General features: G+C 49.9%; 1 protein-coding gene across 2 annotated transcripts in view; it reads right to left on the bottom strand.

The window, feature by feature from the left end:
- Nucleotides 1–1,569: 1,569 nt before the first annotated feature.
- Nucleotides 1,570–13,838, bottom strand: part of FCHSD2 (FCH and double SH3 domains 2) — a 99,214-nt gene continuing 86,945 nt past the window's right edge. For both annotated transcript variants that reach the window (XM_072327037.1, XM_072327036.1), the window contains 8 exons: nucleotides 9,386–9,547; nucleotides 8,845–8,979; nucleotides 8,304–8,387; nucleotides 8,011–8,188; nucleotides 7,499–7,719; nucleotides 6,548–6,677; nucleotides 5,472–5,554; nucleotides 1,570–3,705 (listed from right to left, as the gene is read on the bottom strand). In XM_072327037.1, the coding sequence (XP_072183138.1) occupies nucleotides 3,619–3,705; nucleotides 5,472–5,554; nucleotides 6,548–6,677; nucleotides 7,499–7,719; nucleotides 8,011–8,188; nucleotides 8,304–8,387; nucleotides 8,845–8,979; nucleotides 9,386–9,547 (1,080 nt within the window). In that variant the 3' untranslated portion in view covers nucleotides 1,570–3,618. The remainder of the gene's footprint in view (nucleotides 3,706–5,471; nucleotides 5,555–6,547; nucleotides 6,678–7,498; nucleotides 7,720–8,010; nucleotides 8,189–8,303; nucleotides 8,388–8,844; nucleotides 8,980–9,385; nucleotides 9,548–13,838) is intronic.

The following is a 13,838-nucleotide window of genomic DNA, read 5'->3' as shown; positions in this document are numbered from 1 at the left end:
TGGATTGTGCCTGAGGCCCTCAGCTCATCTGGTCCCATTCCCTGCAGTGAACAGGGACACCCGCAGCTCACAGCCCGGACCCTGGGGGTCTCCGCACACACAAATGCTGCTGAGTTGAACTGCTGAGCGACCGCTGTGCTCATCTGCAGACCACAGAAACCTCATCTGTTCCAGCTCAGTGCCACTGACCGACTCCCTGGTGTCGCTGCAGTCTGTGTGTTTTCTGGATGCAATCTGTGCTTCTGCAATGCAGAGGTTCCTGTGCTACGGCGATCCTTCCACCAAATCTGCGTTGCCCAATCCCCCTGGGTCGCACTGCGAGCAGGAGACTGCTTGGTACAACGAGCACGTCAGCATTTTCCTCTCTTTATGCTTTATTGGCTCATTTGCTGCATCCCTGGCTGCAGCGATCATTCTTTCTTTTTATCCCTTCTTTTCTCCTTCTGGCTTTGGAACAATTTCTCTGCATTCCCCCAGCTCACCTCCCAGCCAGGTGCAGCGGAGCAGCGGGCAGCAAACGTCCTTCCAAAACCTTCCTGGTGTTTGTACATAGTGTGGTGGATCTGCAGCTGGAGGTACAACGGGGGCAACTGCAGCAGCACCTGCAGCATCGCTCGCTGCACTGCAGCCAACGCTTCCACGAAAGACTGCTTCCATGAATAGAGCACTTCAGGGGGAAGAGATTTTCCTGGGGATAAGCAGCAAGGCAGGACAGCACTTCTGGAGGAGAACAGTGAATGGATGTAAAGCAGAGATTCCTCAAAGAGAAAGGCTGCAGCAGCTCAGGGGAAGAGGATAACAGGTGGGGGTGGAAGACTGGAGATTAATCCAACGTCAGTGCATTGGGGCCGGCAGCACTGCATCCCTGCACCAAGCGCCATTCAAACAGCATCCAACTGCCCTGTGCAGACTTCACCTAATGCAACAAGCACCCACCTGTGGGGCACCCAGGGGAGCAGACCTGGCTGCAGTAGGAGAATAGCACTGAGTGCCACAGCACAGCGGGATTGGTGTGCAAGGTGTGTGCTGCATGGGAAGGGCTCCTCACACCACAGCCAGTCAGCACCAGGAAGGGGCAACCACACGGGAGAGTTATTATCAACCACTCTCCCAATTAATGCAATTATCCTAATTGCATAAAGGCCATTAAGCAGTGATTGTGAGAACTGGAGCTCTGTTGCCGGCTCTCCATTTCTGGCATCGTTTTGTCCCTTGTATAAATACCACCTCGAAGCGACGCCCGAGATTGCTTTAAGTGTGTGGATAAAAAGATCTCAATTTCTACATAGAAGGGTAATAAACCAGGAAAGGACACCCAGAAAAACAACTCATCGGGAGGAAAAGAGGCCGCCCCCATCCAGGCAGAGGTTCAGGACCCGTGGAGGTGCAGCACTGCAGGACGTGGTGCAGTGGGAAATACTGGGGGGTGCTGGATGGATGGACTGGATGACGTTGGAGGTCCTTCCCGACCCCGTTGGCTCTGTGACTCTACAGAGACATCCAGCCGAGCTCCGTATCGGGGCAGCACCGGGGATTTGGTTCCACTTCTTTTTCTTTTTTTTTATTATTCAACTTTTTATACATAATAAATACAAACTTTTTTACAGCCGATAGAAAGAAAGCATTTGCACCGATGCTTTCAGTGTACTGACACTGTACACGATGAGACGTCGAATACATGCCCTGTATGAAGAAATCATATTGGAAGGAGGCATATTTGTACAACTTTTTTTTTTTTTTTCTCCTTTTTTTTTTTTTTCTTTTTTTTAAATAAAATTAGCAGCTCTTGCAGAAAATATTTTAAAATACAACTAAAAAGAGGCTTTAAATAACACTTTTCTGAATTTTGAGAGTCCGCCTATGGAGGACACACAGACAAAAACTGGCCGAAGGGGTGGGAGATGGGCACTATGGCAAGACTTGCTTTTCTTCTGCGCTGTGAAGCTTTCGACGTTTCTGCAGTTAAATCTTAATAAAAACATTTTTATTCTTTTTTTCTTTTTTTTAAACTTAAGAACAAGTTTGATAAACACGTAAAAAGACCTCAAACAGATCAACAGGACAAGAGGTACGAAAGAATCAGACCGCAGTGGACAGTCAGCGGTTCCAGAACCCATTGAGGAGCTCCTCTTCTCCCAGCGGCCGCTGGGGAGGGAGATGGGCAGGCTGGGAGATGGGGCCCACAGCTGAAATCTTGTTGGATGGTTGTTGTGAATGCAGCCTCAAAGAACAGCCCTTGGAACTCAGCTAAAGGCAGAACTGCTACTGGCGTAGGGGAAAGCGAACGCGTAACAGAGCATCCACAGAACTCACAGAAGGGAAGACTGCCTTGTGATGCCCGAAGCTTTCATCTGGTGGGTGCTGCTCTTCCAGCAACAGTTCACTGCTCACAGGTGAAGAACAACCCGCTTTTGTCTGCTCCTCCCCTCTCCTCTGACCATTTCTCCCCTTTTCTTTTGAACAACAACAAAACCAAGTTTCCTTTCCAGAGGTTTAAAAGTCATTTTGATGTCCTCTCTCTATTTGCTGTGAGAGAGGAATTTGGGACCGCAGCCCCAGCAGCAGCCTGGAGGTCTGCAGACAGCAGGGAGCTCAGCAGCTGTGCAAGGCTCCTTATGGGGCTCTGCTGGGACAAGGCTACGGGGCCGTCCAATGCAGAACCTAAATATGGCAGGTAGGCAGGCGACGTGTAATCTAACTCCAGCCAGATGGTTTGGTGACAGAGATACACTGCTAACGTTGGGTAATAAAGCACGCGGCGATAACTGGGATAAGAGTGAGCCAAACACTTAAAAGAACAAAACCCCCCAAAATCCGTTAAGAAAACAAAAAAAATGAAGCTCAGTTTCCAGATCTAGACAAAAATCTCACTTCTCTACCGGTCGGTTTATGCTATGGAAGAAGATGTTGCTACTAATTCAGCACCTCCGTATTAGATACTCTATTACTAAATGTACTGCATAAATATTAATACAAAGAACATTTAGTTCCGCTTAACTGTTAATTATTGGAGAGGTGTGCATTAATGTAATTAACGCTGTATGATCCGCATCACTTTTCCTTACCTATAAGACTATTTTCCTGTTTCTTCCTTCCGCGAGGGCATTAAAGAGGAGCCAGCCTCTCCTTACGCTCATTTCTCAGTTCCCTTTTTCACTCCGTTAGATCTGATTAATACCTAATCAGACAAGTAACGCTACTTGAAGAATTGACAATCTTTAACACATTCCTATGGCAACAGTAATATACTGTACTAACGCAGGTGATGGAAGGGCGCTGTGACTACGCTGCGGAAGGAGGCTCTTTCTCAGCCTCCGTATAAAAATGACCATCTTCAGCCAAGAGAGAAACCTGCTCGGTGGCGATCCTCCGCTCGCTGCTCGGCCCGCCTGTGTTTGTGCTAAGAGAGGAAGAATGATGTATAGAAAGCAAAAACGAAACAAAGGCACAAAATAGTCATGACCGTGGGAAGGGGTCCGCCATGTCACCGTCCCAGAAAATCCCCCCTATCTCTTGCTCTATTCGAAGTCTTCATCATGCAAAGGTGCCTAAAAACGAGACCGACCAAATCCCGGGTTTGGTCTTGATTGTAGCACTTGTATGGAACGAGTCCGACCGCTACACCAGCGTGATCTCCACGTCCTCAATCTTCTCTGCTGGCCGGCGGTGGTGCTGCTGCGTTGGGGGTGGCGGAGCTGCTCGCACCTGCAACAGCCAGAAGCAGCCCATGAGCAGCACAAAACCCAGCACTTCTGAGCTCACGCGGAGGGGCAGCCCTGCGCTCATCCCTCCACTTGATGCCGATGTGGACAGAAGGTAGACACAGGAGGGGGGAAAGCCCAACCCCTCCACCCACACCAATGGACCACGTGGTGCTCAGCCACAGGGTGGGCTTCGGACACCACACCTGTACCTACATGGGCTGGCAGTGGCAGGAATGCCTTGAGGAACACAAGCAGCTTACTCGTATTTAATCAATTGCTGACCTCAATGGTATCTACCTGAAATCCGGTGCTATTTTTACACTCTGCCACATCAATACCCTTCTCACTGCCTCTGATGGAGCACTAACACAGGCTTTAGCAGTGCCTCGTGGAGGACTTCTATCAAGTTTTCAGAATGCACCGCAGTGAGTTGCTATGAAAAGCATGAGTTGTGAGTAGGAACACCACAACACCACAGAAAGCTTCACAATGTTTTCAAAACATACGTATTTAAAATGCAGCACTGAGAAATCTGAAAATCACTGAAAATTAAGACATGCGACTGCCGCAGCATCTTGAAAAGACACTCACAGAGTAAATACAGATCTACTAAATGAAAGAGCTGAATCAGTCATTTCACCAGGGAGCGAGATAACTTCCAGCTGCTCTGTTCTGCCCTTCAATATTTAATGATGCAGCGATGTATCTGCCTCGTGTATCTCGGTGAATAAAGCTAACTCACGGACTGCTGGAACATTCAGAATATAGTCCTGAATATTCATTCATTCATTCATTCAGAACAAAACTTCTCCTGCAATTTCATTCATTAGAGATGCTGGGAGAATACAAACATTACATCTCAATGCAGTCTGGTGTAGGACTTTGAAAGCGCCCATCCTTAACCCAGAGTTAATTCTAGCAGAAGGACTTTGCAAGACCGAAGTGATGAAATGCTGCCTTTCCTTTTCTGGCAAGACATCCCCATGTGGGCAGCAAAGGCAGCACAAAATATAGGGGACGTCACTCTTACGTAGTTTTAATTCAAAATCCTTAAATCAAGCGGTCTGGAAATAAATGTAACCCCAAAATATAACTGCAAATAATGATGTCTGGCTGCAGCCAGCACGCGGTGTGGCTGGGAACTCAGCCTCTGGAAAAGAAGCAATGGTACAAATCATACGATTAAACTGTTCTGACTCTTGTTCCCCAGCTCTTCTGTCATTCTGCACAGCAGTAATACATGTGGCAACAACAGAAGTAATCTCCCAAAGCCTGCTGTAAGTTTATTGACTAACGCCTACAGCAGAGATGTAAAATCCTCCTCCCAGGTTAGATTTCACCATCCATGAAAAGAGGCATGAAGGTATTACAACCATAAAGGCAGATACAGAAGGGCAGGTTAGATAAAAAGGGAAGAGATAAGATTCAAGGTCACCTGTAAACCCAGCCAGGGCTTACAGTTTGAACAAGAGCAGCTTTGTTTTGTTCCAGTGCCTGCTTATCTCAAACAGCTCTCGCGTTCCATAGCTTTCTCACACGTGTACAGCATTATCAAAGGGGTGTGGACAGACCTTTCCTCACACCGTTCTTCCGTGGCACTGTATTACTACAATGGGATCATCAGAACACCGAGAGCCAAAGGAGCGGGTGCTGTACCCCAGGCCACAGGACTGGCAGCTCTCTGAGTGCTCCCCCCAACCTCCCCAGGTGACACAAACTGGCTGCATCACCCCACAGCATCAACAAAAACCCAGTTCTGAAACTTACAGGTCGCAGTTTGCCGTAGGAAGTTTCGGGAGGAAGCCGTGGGGGCTGCGAGAAGCCAGGGGACTCTGAGCTGAAGCTGTTTTCTGAAAGGGTTAAGCAACAGCAAATCAGTGCTGGGTGGTGGCTTCGTACCAGAATGGGATCAGATAATTCCTCACTATGTTTTCTTCTCTTGCTCAGACTCATGATGCCATGAGCCGACTTTGAAGGGGTAACGTGCAGAGTGTTTTAAAGTTTTCTTCGCTAGCAGTAAATATCACAATACAAGCAGTGTTTACACAGCACTGGTGCCCTTCAGAAGACCCATTTTTGTCTCTGAGTGTGGCTTTGAACCACAGAATGGCTGAGGCTGGAAGGTGACTTGTCCAACTGCTGAGCCCAAAGCAGGCTCCACCACAGCACGCGGTCTGGGACCACATCCTGTTGTGTTCTGAGCATCTCTGAGGATGAAGACTTCTGGATAACCTGCTCTGATGTTTGACCACCTTTGCAATAAAACTACAAAGCAAAACCTTTGTGTGAAATTTTCAGTATTTTAGTTTTTCCTGTTACTTTCTGTCCCTTCACTCCTCAGGAGTTCAACTCCAACTCTTTCATCTATTTCATAGAATCCCAAAATGGTCTGAGTTGGAAGGGACCTTTAAAGGTCATCCAGTCCAACCCCTTGCAATGAACTGATAGATCAGGAGGCTGTGGATGCCCCATCCCTGCAGGCATCCAAGGCCAGGCTGGATGTGGCTCTGGGCAGCCTGGGCTGCTGGTTGGTGACCCTGCACACAGCAGGGGGTTGGAGCTGGATGAGCACTGTGGGCCTTTGCAACCCAGGCCATTCTATCACTCTATGATTCTGTGATCAGCTTCCTCCCACAGACTCCTCCTGAGGCTGAACAGTGCCAGCTCTCAGCCTTCCTCTGTATGACAGATCCCTGTGCTGGGCTTGGCCACCATGTCAGTGTGTCCAACTGGGAAGTGAGCACTGGGCAGAGGAGGTCCTGAGCAGAGGGGAAGGATCACCTCCAGTCTGCTGGCTGCCCTTCCTACTGCAGCCCAGCTTCTTTCACTATCACAACACTCACCGTTAGTCGATGGTGACCTGGGGAAGTACTGGGAGCCTCTTTTATCCGGGCTGTGGAAGGGGCTGGTGGGAGGCTGGTCATACAGCGGCAGCGGTGGAAGGTTGTGATTCGGCTTCGGGGTGGGGGACACCTGGTAATGGAGAGAGAAGCTGCTGAAAGCCCAGCTCCTAACACATACCAAGGCATGGAAGCCCTCTGAGGCAATAGTATGCCTGGAACTTTTGTCTAGAGAAAAACTATCAGTTAGAAGTGCCAGGGTCCATTTGGGAAGGAAACGCAAAATGGCAACTCTTAACTCTAACCCCAAAGGGTAACCCTTAACACTAACTTAAATGGTAACCCTTTAACCCTAACCCAAATGGGTAACCCTTAACTCTAACCCAAATGAGTAACTACCCCAAAGGGGTAACCCATAACCCTAACCCAAAAGGGTGACCTTTAATCCTTAACCCTAAATCAAATGGCAAACCGTAACTGCGTTAGGGCTGTGGGAGCTCCACAGTTCTCTTTTTGCCGTGCTCTGTTTGATGTCTCAGTCTGTGCTGTGAATTCATTACAAGGATCAGACTGAATTTTCTCCTTGGCTCATTTCCTTTCTACTCGAATACTTTCCTTTTATTCACAAACGTGTTTCATTTGCCCAAACACATCGGTTGCTAATTATTAGGCTGGGTAAGAAGCTGAAAGGTAAGCACTCTTTGTTTTTCATCTTCTCTTTAATTGGTTGCTTCTTATCTGCTGAAGAAGCAGCAGATCATAGAAGAAGATCATAGATCTTCCCAGCCTTGCAAAATCTCCCACACTGGTTGATACCTGTATCACATTTTCATAACATATCGTACATGAACAGCCTAAAGAAAAGGTCCAGGTTGCCAATGTTCATCAAGGAGTGGAAAGGGATGGATTTCTCACATGAAAATGCCCCAACAAACACCCCGCATCCTCACATACCTGAGTATCTCCAATCCACTGAGTCTCTCCATTTTCTGAGGCTGTCAGTTCTTCGACTAACACTGATGGGAACACCCCGACCCGCCCATTGAATTCTCCTTCCCAAAAGCCATCGTCATCCTGATTCTCCTTGTTCAAGATGCGGATGATGGCTCCTTCCGGGAAGGACAGCTCGTCATCTGTCTGCCCCTCGTAGTCGTAAAGTGCTTTCACAAAACACACTGAGGAATGGGAAGAAAAAACCAGGAAGGTTAATCAGCATCAACGAGTGCGACACACCAAACTGCTGAGTCCAATTCGTTTCGTTTTCTCTGATCTTAGTTAACGTTCATCACAACTGGCTGGGACAAGTTAATTATTACACCGATTCTTGCAATTAGAGGGATGGTTATTAAGAATAGTTGTACTTGGACAAAGGTTAAACGTGAGAAAATTCTCACATCCAAATCTGACATGCAGAAGGCACTGAAGAACAAGCTTAACTCACTATTTGCTACTCCACAAACACTCACCACTGGAATCTCCATTCAGGCTGCCCGACACCAGGTCAGCCTCTGTGGAATTGTTGGAGGTGTGGGACCGACTGTCCAGTGCAGCAAGAGACTGCAGCATGCTCAGCAGGCTGCTGGATGTTGGGAACTGCAGGTACTTCTCTGGGACGTAGCCCACCTGGCCGGCTTTATTCCGTGCCTGCAGATCAAGGACACCAAAGGAGCTCAGCTGTACCCTACAGCACTCCGAGCTTCTGTCCCACAGCCCAAGTTCTAACAAGTAAGAGTGAAAACAGCCTCAGAAAAAGCGATACCTTTACCCAGTCTTCCATATCTCCATCTTCAATCACCTCCAATACCTCGTGTTCCTCTATGGTCAATTCATCTGGCTGAGAAGCCTGAAAAACACAACAGGAAAAAGAGAAAATAAAGGCATTTTCTTATGATGTAACATACTTGAACGTGAGGGTTCTTCTGCCTGCTTTCTTCACTCAAGAGGGTTGATGGAATCAGCCAGGATACAACCCAGCCTATTGAATCCCATTTACCTTGGTTAACCTCATTACTCCGTCCTCTGCTTGTAGCTGGGTTTGGTAACGAAGCGCTGTGATTCACAACAGCCCCAGCAGCACTAACAGAGGTAAAGAGCATCAACGTGGCATTTCAGCGAAGCTGTAACTCAGTGTTACAAGGAGCCGGGCAGGGCTGTTCTGCTTCAACTCCGCACAGACTGTGGGCTCTGCACTACAGATCCACGTTTCTCACAACCACTTTGTGTGTGTATCGGTTACAGCTCTTACGTGCGTCCCGTTTCTCCAAGCAGACAGAAATCTTAGAGAAAAATACATCACAAACCTTATAGGAATAGACGACTTTGCAGGTGAGAGGGTAATTTCTAAGAGTACCAGAAGGACTAGAACTGCTGTCATCAAAAACATCCATGCTGTCCTCAAACTCTTCACCTTCTTCCTTCTCTGCATCAGTGTTAATCTATTAAAAGCAAGGAGATTCGTCAAATTAAAACGTGAAGTCAAAGCAGGTGTCAAACAAAAACAAATGAAGCAACAATGAAATGAGCAGAGCAACACGAGAATCCCGTAGTTCTTTTTCTGCAAACTGTGACACGACGACAGCAAGAGCTGCCTTTGGAACACTAACTGCTGCTTGCTTGCTCTTCAAGGCTGAAGTGGAAGTGCTGCTTGTCTGTGGCCGCCGTATTTCTCCAATAATTGAACCCAATGTAATTCCTGTAGCAGACAGAACTTCCTCCTCACATCCAACCTCAGTCTCCCCTCTTTTATTTTAAAGCCTCTCCCTTCTCTTATCACTGTGTATGAAGTCACTCCCCCTCTGCTTGGAAGTTCCCTTTAAGTACTGGGAGGGGATGGGGCCATACCAGGTGTGCAGAGCCGTTGTTGGTCACTGAGGGCAGGCTGGCCCAGCGCTCATTTTCCAGCTCCTCCATCACCTGGTTCATTGCACTTTTTAGCCACGTATCCACGGAGACGCCGATCTGCTTCAGGAGATCGAGACGGGCTTCTGCTTTCAGCTTAATGATCTGCAGAAACAGAAGGGTGAGAATCAGAAGTCTCTGAGGATGACATTTCGCCCCTAGCCCCAAATCACACACTCTGTATGGAGAGAAGCCAACAGAGTGACATTCATAATGTGAAATGTATCTGTATAAGGTTTCACTGCATACACTTCCCTAGGGAAAGGCCAGCACTGTGCAGCCAGAAGAGGTTCCCATTTCTGCATATGAGCAGCCTTTAGGTCAATGCACTGTCCTAGAAGGGCAACACTCAATGTTTTCCCTGCTGCACAGAGATTGACTTGTAAACCAAAAGCATTAGCACAGAAGAGTCACACCAAAAAGCTGAAGCTGGGGATGCCAATCTCTGCATGTAAACATCTCTTGTCTGTTAACTGGAACAAAACCCCTTTGGAACCACTTGTGCTTTGAGAGAAGGTGATGGGGAACTCAATGGCATCACATGAAAATGAGCACAGATCCTGCCCCATATAGATGCTCCCAACTAAATGCAGCCCTCACCCCAGAGGAATACCAGCCAGCATTAGAGATGGATGGATGGAAGGATGGATGGATGGATGGATGGAAGGATGGATGGATGGATGGATGGAAGGATGGATGGATGGATGGAGGATGGATGGATGGAGGATGGATGGATGGAAGGATGGAGGATGGATGGATGGATGGATGGATGGATGGATGGATGGATGGATGGATGGATGGATAGATGGGTGGATGGATGGATGGATGGATGGATGGATGGATGGATGGATGGATGGATGGAAGGATGGATGATGGATGGATGGATGGATGGATGGATGGATGGATGGATGGATGGATGGATGGATTCCCAGGTCCTGCACTTTGGCCACAATAACCCCATGCAGCACTATAGGATTGGGGCAGAGTGGCTGGATGACTGTGAAGAGGAAAGGGACCTGGGGGTGTTGGTTGATGCTGGGCTGAACATGAGCCGATAGTATGCCCAGTCCTGGTCTGTATAAGAAATAGTGTGGCCACCAGGAGCAGAGGGGTGATCATCCCTCTGTACTCAGCTCTGGTGAGGCTGCATCTTGAGCACTGTGCTCAGTTTTGGGTTCCTCACTACAAGAAACACATTGAGGCTCTGGAACGTGTCCAGAGAAGGGCAACAAAACTGCAGAACAACTGCTGTCTTTCTTTATGACACGCACGGCAGAAGGCAGCAGCCCCATCCTGGGCAGCACCAGCCCTGCTATGTCACAGCCACGTTCCCAGGGGCAGCCAGCAGCTCCAGGATCCACCCTGCAGCTGGCACAGCCACGTCACAAGAGCACAGCACGGGTGGGGGCTGCGTTCCAGAGCCAGCTGGGTGTCACAGCAGCCCGGAATGCTGACCAGAAGGGCAGCGCCAGCCAGAGATCGCCGCCGAGTACCCGAGGGAGCGAGGGCTGTGGCGGGCAGGAGCAGCCATGGGGATGGATGGGAGCTGCTCCTCCTCTGCCTCACAGCCATACACGGGGACAGGGACACGGCAGGACGGCCAGACGCCGCTGTGCTCACCCACAGGACAGATAAGTCACTCCCAAGCCAGATCCCACCTCGCTCCTGCGGGACCCCGGAAGCTCCCCAGGGACCCCTTGCCCTACAACAACCTTTGGTGCTGCTTTGCTGAGCCCTGGCCACACTGCAGGTGCTGCCACCACAACAACTGAGTGCAGCAGCCCTTTAGACACCGGCTTGGGGACACAGGCAGCCCAACACAGCCCTGGGAATGGCTGGCAGACCAGCAACCGGGTGAGCTGGGCTGTGCAGGGGAGGGCAGCACAATTAAGCAGGGCAGGAGGCTGCCCCTTTCTTCCATCCCTTCTGCCTTGCAGATGGGAATCAGCACAAGATGGAACCAGAGCTGGACCGAGCCTGCCCTCAGCTCTCCATCTGGTCTCCATGCCACACAGGACAGATAAGTCAGCTTCAGATAGTTCCCTTTCTAGGGACACTGGCAGCCCCCCAGGACCCCCCTGCCCTCACCCCAACATTTTATAGTGCTTTGCTGAGCCCTGGCTCCACTGCAGGTGATGGCACTAGACGTGCTGGTTGCAGAGGCCCTTTTCGCACATGCTTGCAGACACAGGCAGCCCCATTCAGCCCTGGGAATGGCTGGCAGACCAGCAACCTGGTGAGCAGTGCTGTGCAGGGGAGGGCAGCACAGCAAAGCAGGGCAGGATGCTGCTCCTTTCTTCCTTCCCCTCTGCCTTGCAGATGGGAATCAGCACCGCTGAAGGCGGCTGCTTGTTCATCTCCTCCCTGTCTTGCAATCAGGCATCAGGACTCAGACGGAACCAGAGCAGCACACGGTCGGTCTGGAAGACAAAGGCAGCTCTGCGCCACCCACCTTGGGATGGAGTCAGGGCCTTCAAGGCTGCAGCGTCTCCAGGAGCCACGTGGGCTGCGTCCAACAGAGCTCTGAAGATGAGGGCGGAACAAGAAGCTCCAAGGGATGGCTGGGCCTGGTTCAGCCGTACCGGAGACAGCGCATCCAGCAGGGAAGGAAGCGCCGGAACCGAGACCTGAGACCGGGCACGGAAGGTTGGGAGCCAGCGAGACCTTCAGCCTTCCTGCCTCCACCCCCAGATGGGCACCGAGCAGCTGCCGCAGAATGAAAGGTTGATGGAACCAGCTTCCAATAAACCTTCTCATTCATTGACCCCGCGCTGCTTCTTCCACCTCGTGACACCCGCACTGGGAATGCTGGGGAGGTTTCCTTATTGCCATCATCTCCTCTGTGTATCATAGAACCGTGGGGTGACAGAACGGTTTGGGTTGGGAGGGACCTTGCAGCTCAGCCAGTCCCAAGCCTTGCTGTAGGCAGGGACACCTCCCATAGCCCAGGCTCCAGGTCACTATAACTTCTCCTTGGATCCTTCTCTTCTCCATCCTGCACAGCCCCGGCTCTCTCAGCCTGTCCCCATAGTGGAGGTGCTGCAGCCCTCTGATCATTTCAGGGCCCTCCAATGGACCCTCTCCAACAGCTCCACGTCCTTCTCGTGTTGGGGGCCCCAGAACTGGACGCAGTGCTGCAGGTGGGCTCTCACAAGAGCAGAGCAGAGGGCAGAATCACCTCCCTGTCCCTGCTGCTCACCCTTCTCTTGATGCAGCCCAGGACACCGCTGGCCTTCTGGGCTGCCAGCGCACACTGCTGGCTCACAGTGAGTCTCCCATCCATCGACAGCCCCGAATCCCTCTCCTCAGGGCTGCTCTCCAGCCATTCTCTGCCAGGCAACAAACAGGACTCGAGGAAATGGCCACAAGTTGTATCAGATAAGGTTTAGACTGGATGTAAGAAGGAACTTTTCCTCTCAGAGAGTGGTCAGGCACTGCAATGGCTGCCCAGGGAGGTGGTGGTGTCGCCATCCAAGGCAGTGTTCAAGAAGCGTCTGGATAGGGAGCTAGGAGATATGGGTTAAGGGTCTGCTGTAGGTAGGGTAAAGGGAGGATGGTTGGACCTTTCTTTTAGGTACTTTCCAACCTTGTGATTCTATGATTCTATGGTTGGAAGGATGGATGGGTGGGTGAATGGATGGATAAATGGATGGATGGGTGGGTGGGTGGGTGGATGGATGGATGGATGGATGGATGGATGGATGGATGGATGGATGGGTGGGTGGGTGGGTGGATGGATGGATGGATGGATGGATGGATGGATGGATGGGTAAATGGATGGATAAATGGATGGATGGATGAATAAATGGATGGACAGATGGATGGATGGACGGATGGATAAATGGATGGATGGATGGATAAATGGATGGATGGATAGATGGATGGTTGGGTAAATAGATGGATGGACGGATGGATAAATGGATGGATGGATGGATGGATGGATGGATGGATGGATGGATGGATGGATGGATGGATGGATGGATAAATGGATAGATGGATGGATGGATGGATGGATGGATGGATGGATGGATGGATGGATGGATGGATGGATAGATGGATGGTTGGGTAAATAGATGGATGGACGAGTGGATAAATGGATGGATGGATGGATGGATGGATGGATGGATAAATGGATGGATGGATGGATGGACGGATGGATGGATGGATGGATGGATGGATGGATGGATGGATGGATAAATGGATGGATGGATGGATGGACGGATGGATGGATGGATGGATGGATGGATGGATGGATGGATGGATGGATGGATGGATAAATGGATGGATGGATGGATAAATGGATGAATGGATGGATGGACGGATGGATGGATGGATGGATGGATGGATGGATGGATGGATGGATGGATGGATAAATGGATGGATAAATGGATGGGTG

Source organism: Excalfactoria chinensis, chromosome 1 (assembly GCF_039878825.1).
Source record: "Excalfactoria chinensis isolate bCotChi1 chromosome 1, bCotChi1.hap2, whole genome shotgun sequence".
In the NCBI taxonomy this organism is placed as follows: domain Eukaryota; kingdom Metazoa; phylum Chordata; class Aves; order Galliformes; family Phasianidae; genus Excalfactoria; species Excalfactoria chinensis.
The sequence above is the reverse complement of the archived record's forward strand: the minus strand, read 5'-3'. Positions and strand labels throughout refer to the sequence as shown.